The sequence below is a fragment of the Perognathus longimembris genome, chromosome 3, assembly GCF_023159225.1.
Source record: "Perognathus longimembris pacificus isolate PPM17 chromosome 3, ASM2315922v1, whole genome shotgun sequence".
Lineage (NCBI taxonomy): Eukaryota > Metazoa > Chordata > Mammalia > Rodentia > Heteromyidae > Perognathus > Perognathus longimembris.
Window position 1 is genome coordinate 97,223,880 of NC_063163.1, and position 24,796 is coordinate 97,248,675.

Genomic DNA, 24,796 nt, shown 5'->3' on the forward strand with positions numbered 1-24,796 from the left:
CCTCAGTGTCTTGTGCATGAAATGGAATTATCAGGTTGGGGAAGAATGGCAAGGTGGAAACTAGAGATCTTCGCACTCTGGGTACTGGAGTTAGCCTTAACATTTTAGTAGGGGCAGAGCAAAGTATGTGGGTGAGGTGAGGGGGAGGAGGATTAGAGATGAACAGGCCATTATTAAGCAGTGTTCTTCCTCATCACTACCCCCAGGGCCAGAGAGGCTCCTGACATCCCTTCCTTGATCAGATAGCACTTTTGACTATTGCCCACGAGGGGGAGCCCCAGCCCGGGCATTGTTGGGAAATTGCTGGGAACCAGGGTACCGTCTCGGTTTCTGAGCTCCCCCTGCCCAAGAAGTAAGGAAGTGAAACTAAAGTCTGAGGAGTTAGGATTTGGGAGGCAGAAGCAAAGCATCTTGATAAGAGACACACCCAGGGGTCACTTGCCAAGCACAAACTCAAGAGTGAAATCCCAGCTCGCAGTCAGCTCTAACGGGAGAAGTCCAATTACCACACAACAGCAAGCTGGTGAACTGGAGAAGATCCCCAGCTCCCCTAGGGAGAAAGGGCCCAGAGGGGTGGGTCTAGAAGAACACTGCTAGGCCCCAGCATCCCTGGGGGTGGGCTGGGGTGGTGGGGGTGGTCATCCCTTCTCTCTAGTCTAATAACTCCTTCACACACAGTTGTGATCCCCGAGGCTGGTGGTGACGGGTAGAGGCGTGGGATGGGGGTCGCAGTTTGGTGATCACAGTTTGGGGTCACCTCTGGCTGTGACCAGTGGGGGCATCTAAAGAATACAAGGAGAGGGGCAGGGAGGCTGAGAAACCTGGTCCTTCCAACAGAGAAATGGGGTTTGGGTGTGCAGGGTTCACCCTGGGTCTAAAGCAAAAGCCTGTGTGTGGGGGGGGGGGGATGGGGGAAGGCTTCTCTGGGAAAGAGACAGAGGCCGAGTGGTCATTCCTACATCTTTATTTTAGTCTAAAAGGAAAGGCCATGGCCCCATTTACCTGGAGAAGATGAAGACCTGCTCTAGGTTGCACAGCTATGAGAGGGTGGGAGATGGGCCACGGTACTCGCTGAATCCAGGTTCCCCAGGCATCTTCAGGGGCTAGGGGAGATGAAGGTCTCTCTTTTCACCCCATCTTCTCCCCACCACGTCCTGGATTAGGACATTCATTAGGATCTTCCCAGCTGGATCACCCGGCCCAGCTATGGCGGAAATCCCAGCATGACACAAACCCTTTTCCTGGGCCTTTGCCCTCACTGTCTCTGTACCCTGGCCTCTGCCTGACCAGGATAACGACAGAGCTGGCCCCACCCCTGGCCCCCCGCTGTTCTTGCCCTCAGTGCCTTGTCCTCTGAGGCCTGAGGTGGGTGGGGTGGGCTGGCCTGCACCCAGCAATGCACTCTGATTCCTGATTGGGCAATGTCAACACAGCCAGGGCAACAGCACCCGCCCACTGAAGACAAGGATGACAGCGGCTTGTGGGAAACAGCCTCTCTCACGAAGACTGACCAGGGAATCTGGCAAGGAGGTCCGGGCAGGCTGTGTGATCTGTGTAGATGCTGTCTGGCTCTAGTGTCATTTCTTGGCTATGCCAGGAGGTGGGCTAGGACTCATGTATGGCCTGGAAAGAGACACGGAAGGCAGTGTAGGGCTGTGGCAACGGTGCCTAAACTATCACCTTTGCACCCTGCACCCCTGTTAAGCTTGGTCAGTGTACCTCAGTGTACCCTTGCTTGCTCCAGCTACACACAAGAAGGCAGTGTCCCCAGGGAGGAGATAGGGCCAGTGCAGGAATAACTCTGAGATGGATGGTCACAAGGAGGCAGACACACAGTGTGGGGAATGTGGGGGAGGAGGCATGGGAACCCACACAGGGCAGTGTTGCTCCCCAAGAAGTTTAAGATTGTATCTTCAGGTCAACAGGTCCCCCGGGGTGGGATGGTCCCATGGCATTGGGTGCCACAGAGTGGACTCGTGGCCTGTCCGCATCCTGCTCCCCTCTATGGGCAGCACGCTGGGCTCTGGGCCAGGTTGTGGCTGAGATGTCCTACATGACTCTACCTTGGATTCCCCTGCTTCAGCTTCTCCTCCGGGCCATATGAATGACAAGGCTGAGCTTGTGCCCGTGTGGAGGGCAGAGTCTGGGAATGGAGTTCTGTCCTGCATGGGAGGGGGGCTTTGGCTCTCAGAGCCTGATGCAAGAAGGGGCTAGGTCACCCCCAGCTTTGCCTTCTCTGTGTTTCTGGGAGCCGTGCACACTAGCCCCTTGTCCCTGGTGCCGTGGGGTCAGACAGAAGGGCCAGGGGACCCACTGATAGTGAAAGAGTTAACCACTGCCACTGGCTCCTTATTGCAAGGAAACAAGCACTTCCCCTGCTGGGCGCCTGGCCTGGCCTGCTGCCCGGCCTACGCCGGGGCTGGACACTGGAAGTTCAAGTGTGTGGGCAGATCTGTCTTGGCGGCACACACTTGAGGAGGGTAGGGGCTGCTGCTGCGCATCTGTCTGTCTGTAAACCCATCTGCGGGTCTGCCTGCTGTTTGTCTATAAACTCATCCGTCTGCCCACCTTTCTGTAAGTCTATCTCTATATTAACATCCACCAGACCTTCCTCTCTGTCCAGCTGTCTGGCTTAGATGTCAATCTATCTGTTTGTCTGTCGGTTTTTCCCTCTGTCCAATCATCAGTGAGCTTGCCTCGGCAGCTTCTTGTCCATCTATCTGCCTGTCTGTCTATCCAGCCTCTGGCCTATCTGCCCGCTGGCCTCCCCTCCCCTCCTGGGCCAGAAAGCCATGGCCCAGGGCCACAGGGCCACAGTCAGCCTGGTCTTCCTGGGGGTAGGGCTGGGGCTGGCCATTGTCACTGTGCTGGCCATGGTGCTCTCTCGCCATCGTCCCTCCTGTGGCCCCCAGGCCTTTGCCCACGCCGCTGTAGCTGCTGACTCCAAAATTTGCTCTGACATTGGACGGTAAGAGGTGGGTGGGGACTGGCGGCCCTTGGCTTTTGGCTCCTCTTGGAGACTTTGTGGCTGTGGCAAGTGTGTAGGGGAGAAGGCACAGGAGGGTGTGTGCTGGCTCATGGAGAAAGGGCCATGTGGCAGGTATGCTCACAGGGCAGATAGGGAACCCCCTGGGGGCAACAGCAATGTTGCACAGGCAGGGTTTGAGTCTACTCCTAGTTCAGGGGCTCAGAAGAGCCACTTATACCACAAAGGTTGAACTTAGAAACTCTGAAAGGGCCCTGCAGCCTAACTCCGATGGCCTGTAATGGACTTGTCAGCATGGCCAGCTGTCCAAGGCTGGGGGCTTTGCCCAGGGGCACAGGCAAGGGGGTGCAGGAGATCTGTATATGGATGGGTACTGGCCTGCTGGGTGCACACAATACTGCCCAAGCCCCGTCTCCCCCCTGCTAATGCCCCTTCCTTCATGGCCACCCTCCCCTTGTCACAGGACCTGGGCCAACTGATGTTTGGCAGGCCACAGCCGGTTTTACCTGACCTTCTTCCAGGAAACCTAGCCCATAAGAAACCTCACTGGAGGGAAGCATGGCAGGAAGCTCCTTGTGGCCCCCCAGTTCCCACACTGGATCCCCCAGAAACTTTCTGTTTGCCAACTCAGTCTACTTCCCAGCATATCAGCTTGACAGGCTTTACTGTGAAGACTCGAGGTGTTTTGCAAACCCAGGCTGGGTCCTGCAGCAGAAGCGTGTGGCATGGCTGGGCAGAGAGGACTTCTGTCCCCTACTTCCTGGTTTCAAGACATGCTTTCTTTTGCTGATTATGCATCCATCCACCTCTTCATTCATTCATTCATTCATTCCACCCTTTCCTTTCCCATCAATCCATCCTTCCTCATTTCACCTGCTGCTGGCACTCTACCACTTGAGCCACAGCTTCATTCCCAGCTTGTTTTTCTGGTTAATTGGAGATATGAGTCTCATGGGCTTTCCTTTCTGGGTGCATTTTGAACCATGGATCCTCAGATCTCAACCTCCTGAGTAGCTAGGATTACAGGCGTGAGCCACTGGTGCCCAGGCTCAAGATGCTTCCTCAGGGATGGTAGAGAGTGAGATCAGCTGCCGCCCCTGCCATGGGAGGCTGTGTAGAGATGCTTTGCCCCTCCTACACCTGAAACTGCCAAAATGCAAGTGAAGCTGGGGGACCTCAGGCCTCAGAGATGACCAGGGGAAGGAGGACAAGCAGGAATGGCTCTGCTGCCACATAATCTCTAAACAGACTGGGTACTTGCAGGGTTTCCTTGAGCCTGACTGTCTGGGGTCTGCTTTGTGCATAAGGCTAGTTTTAGGGGAGAGAGGGGTCTCTGCTCTGATCGAATTCTTGAGCAGATTGTTGGTGATATGAGAGGATGTGGTTTCTCTTTTAATGTTTTGTTAAATAACTCTCTACTTCCTGTTCCTGTTTTAAGAAGCCACAAGTGGGAGGAAGCCTGGATCTAGTTCCAACACTAGGAGTCTCCTGTGAAATAGAGATCAGGTGACCCTGGCTAGGCTGGGGGCCACAGGAAGGTGCCTGGCTGCTGGCCAACATCTTTCCTAGGGGGCCTGACCTTGTTGCTTCCAAGGTCAGTCCATGTTCCTTCCTTCCTTCTTTCCTGCTGTTCCCCATCTCTCTAATCACATTCTCCTCCCTGGGCCATCCGCTGCAGCTTGGGTCTCTGGATGAGAGTTCTTAAGGTTTATGTGAGTGAAGAAGAGCTGGTACCATGCCTAATAGACACACACACACACACACACACACACACACGCACAGTGAGATCCCTTCTCTACTATGTCATCTCTCAGTGTGACACCCCACAGTGTACAATCTGAATATGCTGAGCTTCTGAGTAAATGTTCATCTTTTTTTTTTCTTGTATTGGTACTCAAGGCTGGTGCTCTACCACTTGAGTCACACCTCCACTTCTGGTTTCTTAGTGGTTAATTGGACATGAATGTCTTACAGACTTTTCTACTCAAGCTGGCTTTGAACATGGGTCCTCAGATCTCTGCTTCCTGAGTAGCTAGGATTGCAGGTGTGAGCCACTAGCACTCAGTAAAGGTTTATCTTCTAAGAAGACTTCTGGCATTGCCGGGTTCGGGGGATCCTTTAGGCATTGTGGGCTTCATCTGCTGTGGCTTCTCAAAGATTCTTGCTTTTCTAATGGATGGGCTTGCTTTCCCATCCACTAAGGATCACAGTGGGCAGGCCCAGCTAGCCCTGGAATATGAGTCTTCTGCTGTGGCTGCTGTTGCCCTTGCAGGGGTGAAATGATGTCAGGGCTATGGGTGGGAACAGATTTTCCGAGAGCCTGCCATCTCTCCACTCAGGAACTTCAATCTGCCCTGCCCCTGAACTTGGCCCATGAAGACCAAAGATTTTGCACAAGCAAGTGAATAAGACACAGGCATGGTGGCCTTCTATGGGGCCTCTGATGAGAAAACTTTTAAGGATGGCATGGGCTGAGGGGTGTGGGGGCAGGTGTGAGTGGGAACAGGGTGACTGAATGCCAAGGGCTAGGCTCTGTCTGCTCCCCCATGCTTCTCTGGACCACAAGGGAGAGCAGGGACAGCGGACAAGTTACACTTTGAGGGCCTCCTCAGTTTCCTCACCTGTGAAGTGAGACTCAGCTTGGCATCTTCCTCATGGGATGGCTAAGAGCACACCAATGGCAAGGCATGGGACACAGGACCCCCATGGGAAATGCTCTGTCTACTAATCTCTTCTGTGGGTTGGTCTGGGCAGGGGCCTGAGGACGGGGGACTAGGGTGTAGCCCCTAGTTCCCTGCTGCCAGAGCCATAGCTTTTCATCTCACCCCTTTTCCTTCCTGTGGGGCTGGGATGCTCGTGGCTCTCTATACGATGGGTCAGATCCCTAGGAAATGACTGTATTTCCTGTTCTCTGGGACTCAGCACTACTTATGTGTGTGCAAATATGTGCGTGTGAGCACACATGTCTGAGTAGGTGTGTGGCCACAGTGATGGTGATGGAAGTCTCCTGATTCCTTAACAAGTACATTTGAAGATCTGTAAGTTCTTCTGCTGGCCAGAAATGCCCACACTTCACAGCTGCTCAGGCTCAGGGAGCTGACGAGCTTGCCTGACACCAGGCAGAGGCAAGTCCAACCATGAGTGTGTTTATGGGGTTATGGGTACACATCCTTCTCTGTCTACAGCACACAACACCCTCTTTTGTCTTATATCAAATACATGAGGGTTGAGGTCATGGCTAAATGATAGGACACGCCTAGTCTTCAAGAGACCCCGGGTTCCATCGTGTGTGTGTGTGTGTGTGTGTGTGTGTGTGTGTGTGTGTGTATGTACACACACTTGCACGCACTGGGCCTGGAACTCAGGACCCCACACTCTTGTTTAGCTTTTCCTACCAGTTGAGCCATACCTCCATTTTCTGGGTTAATTGGAGATAAGAGTTTCAGAGACTTTCCAACCTAGGCTGGCTTTGAACTGCGATCCTTAGACCTCAGCCTCCTAAGTAGTTAGGATTACAGGCGTGAGCTCGGGGCGCCTAGGTAAGAATGGTATTTTAGCATCTACGATCTGGAACCTAAGCCTGCTTGTTGCCATATAGGATACTTTTACTACTCTGTTCTTTCTATGTAGAGACGCAGAAAAACAAACCTTTAGGAAATACCATGCTTCATGCTGACAGCTCCAATGCCCCACAAGAGGCTTGTTTCCCAACTTTCTCTAAACTGTATTTATAAATTCTTTTCCCATGGTGATAGAGTCCCCCACCCCCTCATGTCAATGCGTTTACTTTCCTGTCCTATCCCAAAATACTCATAAAAGAGTTTTGGAATTGCTTCAATGACAATATTATTACAGCTCTATTTCCTAGTACTAATGATAAATCTACTAGGTGAAGTTTGAGATCTCCTGTTTTACAGGAGGGTTTTATTTTATTTTTGTCCTTAGCATAGATCCTACAAAATATGTATAATTAATTAAATTACTTTTCTGCTGAATTGGTATTTTTAGCTTCATATACTATTACCTTGCTTTTTTCAGTATGTTTTCATTTTAAGATCTTATTATTATTATTTTTTTTTTTTTGGCCAGTCCTGGGCCTTGGACTCAGGGCCTGAGCACTGTCCCTGGCTTCCTTTTGCTCAAGGCTAGCACTCTGCCACTTGAGCCACAGCGCCACTTCTGGCCGTTTTCTGTATATGTGGTGCTGGGGAATCGAACCCAGGGCCTCATGTATACGAGGCAAGCTCTCTTGCCACTAGGCCATATCCCCAGCCCTAAGATCTTATTATTTATTTATTTATTTATTTATTTATCGTGTTGGTACAGGGGCTTGAACTCAAAAAGCTAAGAGACAGTGCCCAGCCCCAGAATGCAAGCCCCACTACCAACATGAGAAAGAGAGAGAGAATGTTATTCATATTTATAAGTACTTTACTCCATTCCTGATCACTATTTTAAGGGAAATAATTTGTGTGTTTGTAATTTTCTCTCTTAAATTTTTTTAAAAAGTTCCTTCCTTCCTTCCTTCCTTTTCCTTCCTTCCTTTTCCTTCCTTCCTTCCTTCCTTTCTTCCTTCCTTTTCCTTCCTTCCTTCCTCCCTTCCTTCCTTCCTTCCTTCCTTCCTTTCTTTCCCTTCCTTCCTTCCTTCCTCCTTCCTCCTCTTCTTCTTCTTTTCTTCTTCTTCCTCATCATCCTCCTTTTTCTTTTCTTCTTGTTATAATGTCTCTACGTAGCCCAGGCTGACCTCTAGCTGTTGGTTAGCTCAGCTTTTGAGATGCCCACTCCCCTTCTCTGGGAAGTACTGAGATTTTAACTCAAGGCCTCATATTGAGTTTCCTCTTCATAATTTTGGAGCTGACTGAGAGCTCTGGCTTGCTAGCTCTGCCCAGCAACAAGTGTATTACATTCAATATCAGTAGCCTAGCTAGAAAAGATGCAAATCAAAACTTCATTCACAGTGTTGTTGTTAAGTCAAAACATTGTAAGAAGAACCTTTATAAGTCAGGCACAGTCATCTGAATAGAGTTCTAGTTAGCTAGAAGGGTATTTTGTACATGTGACTAGTGTTTACAATCAGTTGGTTTTAATAGAACAGAATGTCTGTCGTTATCAACGAGCCTCATCTAGTCAAAGGCCTTAAGAGCAAAAACTGAGGTTTCCTGGGGAAAAAGGAAGTCTGCGTCAAGACTAACCTGCACTTCTAGCTATTCATGAAGTTTAGATGTGAGGATCCCAGATTAAATTCCCAGGCTTGGAAGTCCATGAACTGTGGCTAAAGTGGTAGAGCACAAGCCTTGAGCAAAAATACTAAGGCACAGAGCCCAAGCCCTAAATTCAAACCCCAGTACTGGTGTGTATGCATGCATGCACACACACACACAATATATATATATCACTTGTTTTTTTTTTCTTCTTTGTACCATCTAGGGACCTGAACTCAGGGCCTTGCACTCTTGCTTAACTTTCTCTGCTCAAGGCTGACACTCTACCATTTGAATTATACCTCCACTTCCAGCTTTTTTGCTGGTTAATTTGAGACAAGAACCTCAGATTTGTCTGCTAGAGCTGGCTCCAAACAGTCATTCTTAGATCTCAACCCTCTGAGTAGCCAGGATTATAGGTGAGAGTCACCGGTGCCCAGCCCTCATCCCATACTGTTTCAATGTGAATCCCAGGTACATAATTTTTCTTACAAACATTTCACTAGGTGTTATTTTAAACCTCACAAAATATTATCATTGCCAATATTGTTCTAACTTTATCATTTAGAATGTCATACAAACACTACCCACTTATTTACCTCTTCCATTGCCCTTGCCCTTCATCTATCTCTCCCTGCATCTCTGAGCTTCCCATCTGGGCTCATGATCACTTCAAGTTCCTTCTAGCACAGGGAAATCCCCTAGCACAAATCTCCACTTTTTATTTGTCTGAAAATGTCTTTATCCTGCTTATATTTTGGAGGATACTATTTGTGGGCAGATAATTCTAGGTTGGCAGATATATTTTCCCCTTACGTGTGTGTGTGGGGGCAGTCGTGGGGCTTGAACTCAGAGACTGAGAACTGTCCTTGAGCTTTTATGCTTGATCTAGGCTAGTGCTCGACCATTGTGAGCCACACTTTCACTTCCGGTTTTCTAGTGGTTAATTGGAGATAAAAGTCTCATGGACTTTCCTGCCTGGGCTGGCTTTGAACTGCAATCCTCTGATTCCAGCCTCCTGAGAGCTAGGATTCTAGGCATAAGCCACCAGCGCTCAGAATCTCTTTTACTTTAAAAACATCATGCCCCTGTCTCTGTTTTTCTCAGCTCCACTAAGGAGTAAGCTCTATGTCTAATTTTGCTTCTTTGAAGGCAATATGTCTCCCCCACCCCCATACAAGGGCTTGAACTCAGGTCCTTGTGCCCTCCCTCAGTTTCCTCACTCATGGCTGGTGCTTTACCACTTCAGCCATGCCTCTAGACTAGTATTTGCTGGTTAATTGGAGATGGAATCTTTTGGATTTTTCTACCTGAACCGCCTCCATATTTCAACACTCTGGTCTCAGTAAGGAAATTCATCATGATGCCTGATTGTGTCAGTCTTGTTTTGTTCCTACAGCTAGTGTACTGTCCCCTTTCCCATTCTGAGATTCTGTGTCTTCTTGTGGCACAGGATAAGGACACTCGAGTCAGAAGCTGGGGAGGGTTGGAGTTCGGGATCAAGCCGCAGGAACTGCGCTGAGGGAAGGTGTTGGGATCAGGGGACCCATGAAAAGAGAACAAGTACTCAAGGCCACTCCTTCAGATCTTGATTTCCTCTTTGATAACTAGGGCTTAAACACTGGCTTCTTGGGGGTGTTGGCGAGGTTTCTGGGTGTTAGGGAGAAGGCAGCTGAGGCGAGTGTGCAGGGCTGTTGCCTGAAGGTCAGGATGGTTGCACTCCAGGCTAGCCTAACCAAGGCTTAGGATCTGAAGAGTCTATCCCTCCTACAGGGGTTTGATGCCCAGTTCTGAGGCCTCGAGGCAGGTTAGGATCCAGGAGTCACCAGACACAGCTTTTTAAGGGGTTTGCAACCACTCTGGGTCTATGACCAGTAAAGATGGGAAGTGGAGTCCCAGAAGAAACAAGAAGGGGGTGGCCCAGACCAGGTTCTGCCTATTACAAATGAGCCTTTGCTGTCAGGAGCTCCTTGAAGCCATGTCCACAGAAGCTCTTTACAAACCAAGAAGAGCGATGCAAATGACATCATAGTTAGACCCACTGAACAGCTGGACTTGAAGAAGGGGAAGCCCAGTCTGTTTTTTGACTTCGTGTGGGGTTTTCTGGCAGCACACAGGCCACCCATTCATCGGTCACTACTCCCCAGTGAGTGCTCCGTACATGAGCCCAGGTGAGGCGTGTGGGAGGGGAGCCAAACCACTGACCCGGTGTCTTATCCCCTAGAGCCATCCTCCAGCAGCAGGGCTCCCCTGTGGATGCAGCCATCGCAGCCCTGGTCTGCACGGGTGTTGTGAACCCCCAGAGCATGGGCCTGGGCGGAGGGGTCATCTTCACCATCTACAATGCAACCACAGGTGGGCCCGTGTCTCCCCCATGGGGAAGTCTGACTTATCCCAAACCACCCCGTAACACTTCCTAGGCCCCGTGCTCCACACAGACCTCCCCTGGTCCTGCCTCTTTCACCTCGGGTTCAAAGCCCTGGTGGCAGGTCCTCCTGCTAGTCTGAGTACACAGAGAGAAGCTGAGATCTAGGATAATCTAGGACCATCAAGCAGGACCATGACCACTCTCTTGCCCTACCCCCACTCTAGGAAAGGTGGAGGTCATCAATGCCAGGGAGACGGTGCCTGCCACACATGACCCGAGCCTGCTGGACCAGTGTGGAAAGGCCCTGCCACTGGGCACAGGTGCGGCTCTGAGTGGGTCCTCCACCCCGCCCCGACAAGCCATGGGGGATGGCTGTCAAACAGGCAGTGTGCCTCGTGTATAGGCTGTGACACCCTGTCCTGGGGGTGGAAGTTGGAGACCTGGAGTCAAGGGAGTCTTTCTGAGGGAGGGTCTGTCTGACTAAAGAGGGGTATTTCCAAGGAGAGGGCCAGGCTGAGGAATGTTCTGGGCATTCAGTGGGAATAGGTTTTTGAGACAGGGTCTTGCTGTGGACTTTTTAATGTGGACTTTGTAGAGAAGTGTCTTCTCTGCCGGGTGCTTGTGGCTTGTGCCTGTAAATCTAGCTACACGGGAGGCTGAGATCTGAGGACTGTGGTTCAAAGCTAGCCCAGGCAGGAAAGTGCATGAGATTCTTATCTCCAATTAACCACACAAACTGCAAACGAAGCTGTGGCTCAAGTGGTATAGTGCTAGCCTTGGGGAAAAAAAAAAAAGCTAAGGGCTAGAGTTCAAGCCCCAGGACTGGCACCACCCAGTGCCTTGTCCTGGGGAACCACAGGAGGTCTGGGCCTGTGTTCCAAAAGCTTTCTCTGCTGACATGTGCTGGAGGACAGGAGACAGCATGGAGAGAAGAGAGAAGCTCTGGAGCAGCTCAAAAGACACAGAGCTAAGGGCAGGGGGTGCTCTGTGCAGGAGTGCAGTGGATCGGGGTTCCTGGGGAGCTCCGTGGCTATGCTGAGGCTCACCGCCGCTATGGCCGCCTGCCCTGGGCACAGCTGTTCGAACCCACCATTACACTGCTCCGAGGGGGCTACCGTATGCCCTCCATCCTCAGCAAGTTCCTGAATAGCAGCTTTCTGAGGCCTTATTTGTATGCGTCCACCCTGAGGTAAGCAATGATGGTCCTGGGTTCAAAGACTCCCTTCTATCTGAGGCCAGCTAGGTCTCAGCTTTACATTAGTTCTGCCTTGAACTGGAGGGTTAGTACTAACGGAGTGCCGGGGACCTTAAGGCCAGGCCAGGGCTGTCTCAGATCAGAGCCCAGCTTCAGGCAGATCAGGCCATGAAGGGTTAATTGCTAAGTGATAGTACCCTGTGCCCCCTTACTCTTTTTTTTTTTTGGCCAGTCCTGGGCCTTGGACTCAGGGCCTGAGCACTGTCCCTGGCTTCTTCCCGCTCAAGGCTAGCACTCTGCCACTTGAGCCACAGCGCCCCTTCTGGCCGTTTTCCATATATGTGGTGCTGGGGAATCGAACCTAGGGCCTCGTGTATCCGAGGCAGGCACTCTTGCCACTAGGCTATATCCCCAGCCCCCCCCCCCCCCCTTACTCTTAGAGAATCTGCCCCATTGCTATTCATCTTCAGTGCCTCAGGCCCCTAAGCCAGGGCTGCTCCCCAAGAGAAGTCATAAGGATTCCATTAGATCCCTGGCAGAATGGCTGTCCTCTGGACCCTTGCCCACCCTGAGACTGCTTCCTTGTTCCCCCAGGCAGCTCTTCTTCAATGGGACAGAAATCCTGAGGCCTCAGGACCCATTCCCATGGCCTGCTCTGGCCACCACACTGGAGACTGTGGCTACGGAAGGGGCGGAGGCCTTCTACACAGGGAGACTGGGCCAGATGCTGATAGAGGACATTGCCAAGGAAGGTTAGCCACACTGACAGTCCAACCTCTGTCCTGAACACAGAAAGAGTCAGGTTCTGGGTATTGGGAGTTGAAGGTGAGCTCTTCCCCAAGCTGCCCCCAGGAGTGCCTGCTGCCCCCAGGGCTTGGAGAGGCCAGGTGCCCAGCTAAGCCCAGCCAAGTTAGCTTCAGGGCTTCTGTGGTCTAGGACTTCAAAGGGCAAGGCCCTCTCAAGGCCAGGGAAGGCAGCTCCAGATCACCATGTAGGCCCAGGAAACATTCTTCTTCCTCTCCCCTCCTCCACATCTTCTTCTGATCTAGCCACCCCATTCTGCTGCTCACATACCCATCCCCTCACCAGGTCTACAGCGGCTAAGGGACAAGAGCACCCCCCCACCTTTGTGTGTCCTGGGGCCAATGGTTATCCTTCTTTGGCCTCACTTTTAACATCTGTGCCTGAATCTCTCTCCTTTTCAACTCAGGAGGCCAACTGACTCTCCAGGACCTAGCTGCCTTCCAGCCAGAAGTGGTAGATGCCCTGGAGATGTCTCTGGGAGACTACACCCTGTACTCACCACCACCGCCTGCAGGGGGTGCCATTCTCAGCTTCATCCTCAATGTGATGAGAGGTAAAATCTCAGGGCTCCTCCCCTGCGAACCTGGGCTCCCAGCACAACCATGGCCGTACACAGTGAATGAATGCTTTTCATCATTATTTTTAAAAAATTCCAGATGTGGCTACTTATAAGGAAAAGTGGGGTGTTGGGGGCTGGGAGTGTCACTCGGTGGTAGTCTAGCTTGCATGAGACTTTGGATTTGATCCCCAGCCATGCAAAAGAAAGAAAGAAAAAAATTAATTTAATAATTAGAAAGAAAGAAAAGGAGCCTTTGTTTGTTTTTTTTTGTGCTAGCACTGGGGCTTGAGCTCAGGACCTTGTGCTCCTGTTTGGCTTTTTCATTCAAGGCTGGTGCTCTACCACGTAAGCCACACCTCTACTTCTAGGAGAGGAAGTCTCTTTCGACAGTTTTGGAGGTCCAAGGGCATATTTGCTTTGGCTCATTGGTTTAGTTCTGATAAGAGACCACGGTAAGTGGTGATGGTAGGCCACAATGGTAGAACTTGTGTCTGAATAAGTGGTCACATCTCAAGCCAAGAAGCTGTGACAGCTGGGTAAGGGTCAACTTACTCCTTTCATAAGCCCCATGGCTTGAACTCAGGGCCCGTGTCCTGTCTCTGAGTGTCTCTTGTTCAAGGCTAGCATTCTGCCACTTGAGCCACAGCATCATTTCTCACTTTTTTTGAGTAGTCTTTTTTTTATTTTAAATTAGAGGAGAAGAATCTCACAGACTTTGCTGCCTAGGCTGGCTCCAAACTACGATCCTCAGATTGCAGCCTCCTAAGTAGCTAGGATTACAGGTGTGAGCCACCAGCACCTAGAAACAACCTTCTTTTGAGAACTAGCAAGGTACCACACCATCTAGCCTCCAGTGACCTAAGTACCTCCCATCAGCCCCCACCTCTTAAAGACTCCACCATTTCCCATTATGACTATTGGAGGACTAAGCCTTCAATCACAACGGGCCACTAGAAGATGCCCAAAACATATCCCAACCACAGCAGGGGCCGCTGCCTTTTCTGCTCAGTCCCCTCCTGTGTAAACTGGCTTAACAGGCACGTGATATTCAAGATAAGACTATGGACACCCATCAGGTTGATATGTTTGAGCACTGGATCCCCTCTAGAAGACTGGCTATTTGAGGTTTTGTTGGAAGAACGGACATCTTCCTCCCTAATAGGTCAACTCAGAGGCAGGACACAGGACTCTTCAGTGTCCCATAAGAGAGCTGCACTTAGGCCTGGGGCAAAAACCCAGGATATCATAGCCTGAAGGGGGCTGCCTAGGTCTGGGGCTGGTTGTATTAGTGTCTGATGGATGCTATAACAAATTACTATGGGGCTGGGAATATGGCCTAGTGGCAAGAGTGCTTGCCTCCTACACATGAAGCTCTCGGTTCGATTCCCCAGCACCACATATATGGAAAACGGCCAGAAGGGGCGCTGTGGCTCAGGTGGCAGAGTGCTAGCCTTGAGAAGAAGCCAGGGATGGTGCTCAGGCCCTGAGTCCAAGGCCCAGGACTGGCAAAAAAAAAAAAAAATTACTATGAACACACAACAACAATGTATTACTGTACAGTTCTGGAAATTTTACATCACATTGTTCCTGGGGCCACATGAGACAAACACTTCCAGCTTCTGATGACTATCCTCTGCTTTGGCTGCATCACTCTAATTTCTGCCTCTGCTGCCATACAATAGTGTTTATCTGTGGGGAACACATTCTAAGACCCCAACTGGATGTATATATACTATGTTCTTACACATTCACACACACACACACACACACACTCACAAAAACAAACAAAAATCCCAGATTGCCAACATCATTACTTGTGTTAGCTTTCCATTACTGTAACAAATGCTTGTGATAAATCAGCTTATGAAGACAAAAGAGTCCTTTTGGCTCACAGCTTTTGAAGTTTCCATCCATTAAAGGTTGGCCTCATTGCTCTGGGGCCTGTAGTGAGGTGGCATCATCACAGAAGCCCGCAGAAGAAGAAGCTGCTCGCCGTATGGCATCTGAGAAGTAAAAGAGGAAGAGGAAGAAGTCCTATCCCATGAGCCCCTTCCAGTTCATGCCCCCCACCCTAGTGATCTAAAGTCTCCCACTGGGCTCCACCTCTTTTCTTTCTCTTCTCTTCTCTTCCTTTCTTCCTTCCTTCCTTTTTTCCTTCCTTCCTTCCTTCCTCCCTTCCTTCCTTCCTTCCTTCCTTTCTTTTTTTTTTTTTTTGCCAGTCCTGGGGCTTGAACTCAGGGCCTAGGCTCTGTCCCTGAGCCTCTCTGTGCTCAAGGCTAGCACCATTTGAATCTCAGCACCACTTCTGGCCTTTTCTCTTTATGTGGTACTAAGGAATCGAACCTCTCTTTATGTGGTACTAAGGAATCGAACCCAGGGCTTCATGCATGCTAAGTAAGCACTCTACCACTGAGCCACATTCCCTGCCCCAGGCTCCACTTCTTCATGGCTCCTCTGCCTTCTAATATGTCTGTGCTGAGGACCAAGATTTTAACACATGGACTTTGGGAGACTTTCCAGAATGCTACTCTTGCCCTTTGGAGCCGTTGTTAATTGAAATAGGTATTACTTTAACTTAAGTAATCTGATGAGCTGAACACTGATCTAATCATTTGGATGGCGGGCTAATCGGTGACTGATTGGCAGGTAGCATATACAGCATGGATACACTAGACACAAGGATGATTCCTATCCCTGGTAAGATGGAGCTAAACAGCATGAGATTTTATCACACTACTCAATTTAAAATTTCACCGGGACATACAATTTAAAGTTTATGAATTGTTTATGTCTGGCATTTTTACTTAGTATTTTCAGATTGTGATCCAATCATTGAAACTGAAAAAAAAGAAAACCACAGATAAGAAGAGACCACTGTATTTGGCTTCTCCTTTCCTCTGTGTCTGATTTATATATAGCACTACATGTGATCATGTTTAGGGCCCACCTGTATATCCAGGATAATTGCCTTCTCTCACAATCCTTAATTTAACTTATTTTGCCACATAAGGTAATCCTTACTCATGTGCTGTTGAAAGTAATATTCACAGATTCTGGGGACTGGGATATGAGTGATTCTTTCTGTGGAGGGGGAACCAACATTTGTTCTACTACCCAGGATGACCTCCACCTGTTCTCCATTGCCTTCCCAGGGTTCAACTTCTCTGCAGAATCGGTGGCCCAGCCGGAAGGGGAAGTAAACATGTATCACCACCTTGTAGAGACACTCAAGTTTGCAAGAGGTCAGAACTGGCGGCTGTGGGACCCCCGCAGCCACCCAGGGGTCCAGGTGAGGCTCCTGGAATCCTCTTTCCTGCCCCAGGGCTCAGCAGGAAGTGGGGAAGGATCAGGCACAGGCAGAGGGAGGATGGGGAGATTTCTCTGTGGTTCTTGGAAGGAATCGCTTAGTAGTGGCCCCAGGGACTCTGGAATGGCAGATGTTGGATAGACTGGAGAGGGCGCCCAAGGGGACTGAGTACAACCTACCCTCTGCTCTGAGGATTCTACCTGGCACTTTGCTGACCCTGCCACCTGCCCACTCACCCCAGAATGCCTCCCAAGATCTGCTGGGGGAAGCTCTGGCCCAGCACATCCGCCAGCAGATTGATGGCCGTGGGGACCACCAGCTCAGCTACTACAACCTGGCCGGGGCCTGGGGCCCAAGGACGGGCACCTCCCACGTGTCTGTGCTAGGAGAGGATGGCAGCGCAGTGGCTGCCACCAGCACCATCAACACACCGTGCGTGGGGCCCAAGGGCAAAAGAAAAGACCCTCTTCTTTGCTCCTAGAATCTAACTTCTCTTTGCCTCCAACTTGGTCTCCACCTCGGCCTTTTCTATTCCCAGTGATGCAGCACCTTGCTTTTTTCTCTTCTTGCCCTCTGTTAAAAGGAATCTCACACCCAAGACATCTCTGGCTAAAAAAAATGGCTGTTGCTGGGGGGTCTTCCTGGGGGTCCAAAGGGATCTTGGGAGAGGGGCTCTGATTGGTGCAAGGCTTCTGCCTGCTGGTGGGCAGCTATAACACAGACAATCCTGAGAGGTTGGCACTGTGTTCATGAGAACCAAAGCTCCAAGCCCCAGGCTCCATCTCCCCTGTCTGCAGCTTTGGAGCAATGGTGTACTCGCCACAGACAGGCATTCTCCTCAACAATGAACTACTGGATTTATGCTGGAGACAGCAGCCAGTATCCAATGTCACTCCACAACCTGGTAAGAGCGAGGTCTCTAGCTCAGCTTCTATAGGCAGCCCTCTCTGGGGAAGAGAGGAGGGAAGGTGGGTGGCCTGTGCTGACCACTGGGTGGATTGCTCTGCTTGTGGCAAGCCACTGTTGTCAACAGTGAGTGCAGAGAGGGTTGGTGGTGCTCCTAGAGTTTATGTGTGATGCCTGTTGGGCTCTTAGTTCCAGGTGAGAGGCCACCATCATCCATGGTACCCTCCATCCTGGTCAACAAAGCCCAGAGATCGAAGCTGATTATTGGCGGGGCTGGGGGAGAGCTTATCATCTCTGCTGTGGTCCAGGTGAATCCAAGGGTTCTTGCTCAGAGCCCTCCCTTTCTGAGAGGCCTTGTCGGGTGGGATTGGGAACATTGGTGTGGAGTGATGGGTGCCCCTCCCCATTTCTGCATCTTCTTCTCTCCTCTGTCCCAGACCATCATGAACAAGCTGTGGCTTGGCTTTGACCTGGCAGAGGCCATTGCAGCCCCTATCCTGCATGTCAACAGCAAGGGCCGTGTGGAGTATGAGCCCGAGTTCAGCCAGGTAAGGCCAGTGTCTGAGTCCCTGTTGCTCATAACGCCTCAAGAGGAGCTCAGTTTCTGGGTATCCCAGGCAAGGTACCTTTGAGGTTTCACAAGAACTTTGTGGAAGGCAACTAGCCTATCCCAAGACCTCCAAGGCAGACTGCAGGATGTTGTTTGTGCTTCTCCCAGGCCGAGAACCTACACATCGTGATCTGTTCATGTTGTGTTGGATGCTGCTTCTCCTAGCCTCTCAGATCATCTCTCATGGTGCTTTGTTTCCCTATGTGGTTCGCAACTCATGCTTGGGAGTTATTTGCAAAATAGATTGTTTTCCTGTGGGAGTCTATGAAGGGATTTTGTTCTGGGGTATGCAGAGTTTATTAGTATTCGATCTTACATTGTTTTAGTTCCTCCACCAAAATCCATAATACAGAACTAGAGACTGAATTCTCTTGGCTGGTCCTCCCTTCTCCACAGTGATAGTCAGCTTCCTTGGAACTTTAATTCTGGTGAATGCCCCTGGCTAGGATCCAGTTGAAGACTGGTAGTCTTTTGAGGCTACAAGCTTTATTCCTAGGGTCACTTCAACTAGCTAAGGATCAAGGTCCTCAAGACAATCTCTCTTACCTTAGAATTCTGAAGACTATAGACTAAAGCACCATTAGTCCAAGGGGCTATCTATCTAGAGGTGGTCCTCAGCTCGTGATGGTTTGACTTCAGGAGCTTTCAACTTTCCAACTGAATGAAAGCCATATGCAGGTTGCATGTGTTTCTCAGTGGTAGAGGGCTTACTTCGCCCATAGAAGATCATGGGTTCCATCCCCAATACTATAGAAGAAAAAGGAAGAAAGAATGAAAGAAAGAGAGAGGGAGAGACAGAAGATAAGAAAACATATTCACTTGTTAGAAACCTTACTTTAACATATATTAATTGTGTACAATTATTATATTGTATACAATTATATTGTAGAAAAATAATTGTGTACCATCAATTGCACACAATTAATATGTATTAAAGTAAGATTTTTGATTGTATATTAATGGTACAATTAATGTATATTAAGGTAGAGATAAAAACAAAATGGTGTAACTATTCTATTTTTTACTTTTAATAGCATATACATTGAATTGCATGAGATATTCAATATATGCTTTGTCGTAGATGGCTAAAATAAGTGTTCTCCGCATACTGAAGGTGAGCTAGGATAAGCTCTCATGTTTGGTAGGTTAGGTATACTAGATGCCATGTTTTACTTAGGATTTTATTTTTTATAGTACTGGGGTTGGAATTCATGCCTTGTTTTTTATTAGGTTGACACTCTACCACTTGATCTATGCCTCCAGTCCTCTTTTTCACTGGTTGTGTGTGTGTATGTGTGTGTGTGTGTGTCTGTCTGTCTGTCTGCTGGTACCACATTTATGGATCCTCACTCTTCTTCAATTTTCTTGCTAAGGTCTGGCACTCTACCACTTGAGCCATGCCTTTAGCCTATCTTTTTAAATTGTATTTTTATTAAGTAATTTACAAAGAGGCTTCAATTCCATAAGTCACGTTATGAAAACAATGCATCTTGGGCTGGGAATATAGCCTAGTGGCAAGAGTGCTTGCCTCCTATACAAGAAACCCTGGGTTCGATTCCCCAGCACCACATATACAGAAAATGGCCAGAAGTGGCACTGTGGCTCAAGTGGCAGAGTGCTAGCCTTGAGCAAAGATAAATCAGGGACAGTGCTCCGGCCCAGAGCCCAAGGTCCAGGACTGGCCAAAAAAAAAAAAAAAAAAGAAGAAGAAAACAATGCATCTTGATAAATGCTAGCTTAGCTTTTTGCTTGTTAATTGGACATGTGATCTCACAGGCTTTTTTTTGGGGGGGGGGTGTACTGGGGCTTGAACTTAGGGCCCAGGTGCTAAGCTCAGGGACATGAAGACCTCATGGATTTCTATGGAGAAAATCTTTTTTTTTGTTTGTTTCTTTTTTTGTTTTATTTTTAATTTAAATTTTATTGTAAAAATGTGTACAGAGGGTCTACAGTTACATAAGAAATGTAACAAGCAAATTTCTTTTTGAACAGTGTTATCCCCTTCCTCATTTGTTTATTTTCTGAGTATACAAAACCTATGAATATAAAGGGTCCCATTAAGATAATATTTTGTAGGAGAAAAATAAAAATCCATTTCATTTAGCTGAAATCAGTATTATATTAAACAATTTTTAGAGGCTGAGGTGGGTAAAGTAGAGGGAAAGTTGGAGAAAAGTTGATCATCAGGTACTAAGTGAAAGAAGGGAGAAATGAGCTCTGGTAATCTATAAGGCAGTTTAAGGACTATAGTTAATGACAATGTTCTGGATATTTCAAAAGAGCTAGAAAAAAACCTACAGGTTGTCTTCACAAAGAAATGAAAAATGATTGCATCCATGGACATGTTTACTGTGATTTGAGCATTGCTGACAGACTATGTGTGTTGGAACATCCCATGTTTCACCATAGGTATGTACAATAAGTATGCATAATTTAAAACAATAAGCATAATAAATAAACATAATTTAAATCAATAAACCCCATACATGAACATTTTCTAAGTTAAATACAGCATTTTTAATATATTAGAATGTACATTTACTGTGCTTTTAATCCTGAAGATCAATGCAATATTTGATACAAGATTGAAGTTCAGAAACCATCTTCCTTCATTCCCTGCTTTTCTCCCATCCTTTTCTGTAGTACTAAGAAATTCAAAAACATTCAACCTTTATTGATAACACAAGAGAAATCCAAGTGGAGAGAATAATTTTTATTCAATAAATGAAAATAACCAGAAGACAATATTATTGTTACAAGTACAAATCTTCTGAGTTCATGCTAATTCTCTTAAAGGCTACCAGAGAAAGTTAATACATGTTTGCTATTTTATTTTATTTTTATTTTTATTTTTTTTAGTTTTTATTATAAAACTGACATACCGAGAGGTTACAGTTTCATACGTTAGGCATTGGATACATTTCTTGTACTGTTTGTTACCTTGTCCCTCATACCCCCCTCCCCACTCCCCCTTTCCCCCCCTGAGGTGTTCAGTTCACTTACACCAAACAGTTTTGCAAGTATTGCTTTTGTTGTTGTTTCTCTTATTTTACCCTTTGTCTCTCAATTTTGGTATTTCTATGGAGAAAATCTTAAACCTTACATTGGAGACCTTGAGTTTCTCGGGACTTTCATTGACAAAGCATGTGGGCTGAGGCCCAGGAGGGAGTTTGGCTACTATATTCTAGGGAGCAGAACCTCTGAGGACTGAAAATATGGCTTTTGTTTTAGCCTTTGCATTTAAGGATGTTGAGTAATCTGTACCTTTACTTAGAACCAAAAATACAGGGTCCCAAGGGCATGACTATTGGTAGCTCAGGCCATCTGACGTATGTAACCTGGATCAGAGGCACTGGTCCCAAGGACTACAGAGATACCCTCATCTCTGGAATTTGAAGCCTTGATTAAGCCAAGTTCTTGATCCACTCATCCCAAATGGTGCCTGGCAGCATGGAATCGAAGATACACACTTCTAGGATTTCTGCCCCTTTACAAATTGATAAATGTGGCCACACTCTAGGACAAGGCATTTAATATTTTAGACACCAACACCTCAGGGCTGAAGGCCTTCCTTGGTCTCTAACTGCTTTCAAGTTCACAGTTTAGTGTCTTCAATCTGAGCTACTAGCTTCTAGATGAGTCTACAACCAATAAACTTTCAGGGCTCCAGGACCCAAAGAATCCTCTACATTCTGGAATATCTGAGATCACGACTCTTCTAATCGGTGTGTAAAGATCACAAGTCTTAAATGGTGCTACAGTTCGCAAATCTGGATATCTTACACCCAGAACTTTGTCTTCCTCAGTTATCTCAAGGGTCTTCAGACACAGAGATCTTTGAGGCAAGGAGAGAGATCTTGAGTGGGGCAGTTTCTGATGTATGGAGGACGTAGGATTCCAAAGGTCCAGTCTTAGCCTTCTAGAAGGCTTTACTTCAACAGCTCAAAATCAGCATCTTCTCAGTCTTAAGACCTTTGAAGCTAGCTCCTCCATCGAAGGGCTCTAGAACCCTTCACATTTTCTCTGAAGTCATAGTGGATTGGATTCAGGGCAGAAATCAATCTGTCATTAAAAATACATTAATCTCATTGGACACCGGTGACTCACACCTGTAATCCTAGCTACTCAGGAGTCTGAGGATCATGGTTTGAAGTCAGCCCAGGCAGAAAAGTCTGAGAGACTCATCACCAATAAAAACTACTTAGAAAAATCCAGAAGTGAGGGCTGGGGATATAGCCTAGTGGCAAGAATGCCTGCCTCGGATACACGAGGCCCTAGGTTCGATTCCCCAGCACCACATATACAGAAAATGGCCAGAAGCGGCGCTGTGGCTCAAGTGGCAGAGTGCTAGCCTTGAGCGGGAAGAAGCCAGGGACGGTGCTCGGGCCCTGAGCCCAAGGCCCAGGACTGGCCAAAAAAAAAAAAGAAAGAAAAAAAAAATCCAGAAGTGGTGCTGTGGTTCAAATGATAGAGTGCTAGTTTTGAGCACAAAGAGGCTCAGGAACAGCTCCCAGGCCCCAAGTTCAAGCTCCAGTACTGGCAAAAAAAAAAGAGAGACATCAATCAATCACAGTGTCAAACTAAGTAACAGGCTCCCTTCATATTCCCTGCTATCCTTTTTTTAGGTCCCTCAGATTTTTTCAAGCTGTTGTTTATGTCATAGAAATGTATGCCCTGAGAACAGCAACCTAGCCCTGGCCTGCATCTTTCTTCAACTGCCCAGTCCAGCTGTTTAGGGTCCATTTTGTTCATGTCCAGGCATCTCCCTTATGGAAAGAAACTGAGCCACTCTCCCTGTGAACCTTTCTTCTCTACTCTCCAGGCGGTACAGAAGGGGCTCAAAGACCGTGGCCAGGGCCAGACCCCACGGTTCTTTTTCCTGAATGTGGTCCAAGCCATATCCCAGGAGGGACCCTGTGTGTATGCAGCATCTGATCGGAGGAAGGATGGAGAGGCTGCAGGCTACTGAGAAGACAGCCTGGTTCACAGCCACATTCACCTTCTTCCCCAGCTGGACAAAACCACGGCACCAAGAGCTCCAGTGGGACCCCAGGCTGTGGGGTCGACCAGGCAGCTGGATGACTATGGGGGCCTTGTCCCTTCCCCTTCCCCACAACCCCCTGTAGCCCTGCTCTGACTCCTTGGCCTTCTCCTGGCCTCTTGCTCACTCAGCCACACTGTATACTTACCAGTGGGAAATTAAAGAGGAACAAGACCGTGTGTTGATTCCATGGCTCTGAGTTGAAGAGGGAGTGCTCAGTGGGGTGCACAGCATGCATCTATGATCCTCTACATACTGTGTGAAGGTGGGGAACTGAGGCTCCAAGGAAGCCTGGGTGTCACCTTTGGAAAGAGGTAAGCACCCCACCCCTACTTCACTCCAACCAGTGTTTGAAGGAGTTTAGTAACATGCCTGTTTCCACACCTGCCCTCATTGCCCATGGACCCTTCTCTGGATTTTGTTCTTAGGAAAAGACTGGAAAAGCTAGACCAGACACCCCCCCTCAGGCTCTGGTGCCCCATGTTCTTGAGATCAGGTTTTTTCAGCCCTGGCAATATTGACATTTGGGGTGAAAATGATGTGTGTGTGTGTGTGTGTGTGTGTGTGTGTGTGTGTGTGTGTGTGTGTGTGTGTGTGTTACTAGGAATTAAATTCAGGGTCGCATTTTGCTAGGCAGATACTCTACTGCCTGAGCCATAGCCCTCGTCCTTTTGTGCTTTTGAGTTTTGTTTTTAGATTGGATCTTGCACTTTTGCCAGGATTAGCCTTGATCTACAATCTTTCTATCTCCTGAGTAGTTGGGATTATAGGCATAAGCCACCACACCAAACCCTCTGAAATTATTTCTTGGGGGGGGAGGGGCTTTCCTTCTATTTGGATGCTGAGCAGCAGAATCCCTAGTCTCTGCCTATGCAATATCATCCCATTTCACATGCACACAATGCATACACAGGGCTAATTTCCAGCCCCTCAATTTAAAATTTTTTAAAAAATGGGGCTGGGACTGGGGATATGGCCTAGTGGCAAGAGTGCTTGCCTCGTATACATGAAGCCCTGGGTTCAATTCCCCAGCACCACACATACAGAAAACGGCCAGAAGTGGCACAGTGGCTTAAGTGGCAGAGTGCTTGCCTTGAGCAAAAAGAAGCCAGGGACAGTGCACAGGCCCTGAGTCCAAGCCCCAGGACTGGCAAAAAAAAAAAAAAAAAGATGGGGCTGACCCACTTTGGGGTATCTACCCAACAGATTACAAACAAGAACACACTAAAGCCACCAGCACAACAATGATCATCGCAGCACAATTTGTCATTGCAAAAATATGGAACCAACCCAGATGCCCCTCAGTAGATGAATGGGCCAGGAAAATGTGATACATATACACAATGGAATTTTATGCCTCTATCAGAAAGAATGACATTGCCCCACTCATAAGGAAATGGAAAGGCTTGGAAAAAAATTATACTAAGTGAAGTGAGCCAGACCCAAAGAAACATGGACTCTATGGTTTCCCTCATAGAGAATAATTAGCACAGGTTTAGGCTAGTCACAGCAGAAGATCTCAAGAGCCAATAGCTATGCCCTTATGAACACATAAGATGATGCTAAGTGAAATGAACTCCATGTTATGGAAATGAGTGTTATATGACTGTTATAATTACTTTCAACATGCCATGTGAAACCGTAGCTTCTGTTGTTGATGATCCTCTTGTATTTCCTTCCTGTGGTTTGTCCCTGCTATCACTGTATGTCATCTGAGTACACTGTATACTGTATATACTGGTATTAGAACTAGAGAAGTGAAAGGGAATATCAAAACCGAGAGACAAAGGATAAAATGACAAACGACTCCAAAAGCAAT

At 48.2% G+C, this 24,796-nt stretch overlaps 1 protein-coding gene across 3 annotated transcripts; it reads left to right on the forward strand.

Moving 5' to 3' along the window:
* The first annotated feature begins 1,441 nt into the window (after positions 1-1,441).
* Positions 1,442-23,516, forward strand: Ggt5 (gamma-glutamyltransferase 5). Of its 3 annotated transcripts, none has more exons than XM_048343541.1 (12): positions 1,442-2,968; positions 10,412-10,542; positions 10,780-10,875; positions 11,549-11,744; positions 12,345-12,502; positions 12,961-13,107; positions 16,266-16,402; positions 16,662-16,852; positions 17,218-17,324; positions 17,516-17,634; positions 17,764-17,874; positions 22,759-23,516. In XM_048343541.1, the coding sequence occupies exons 1-12, from the start codon at positions 2,793-2,795 to the stop codon at positions 22,903-22,905; spliced, it is 1,716 nt and encodes a 571-aa protein (XP_048199498.1). In that variant the 5' UTR covers positions 1,442-2,792; the 3' UTR covers positions 22,906-23,516. The 3 variants fall into 3 exon arrangements, with proteins under 3 accessions (XP_048199498.1, XP_048199500.1, XP_048199499.1); XM_048343543.1 differs by having other exon boundaries at positions 2,958-2,975; XM_048343542.1 differs by lacking the exon at positions 1,442-2,968 and adding an exon at positions 9,951-10,333.
* Positions 23,517-24,796: the final 1,280 nt, after the last annotated feature.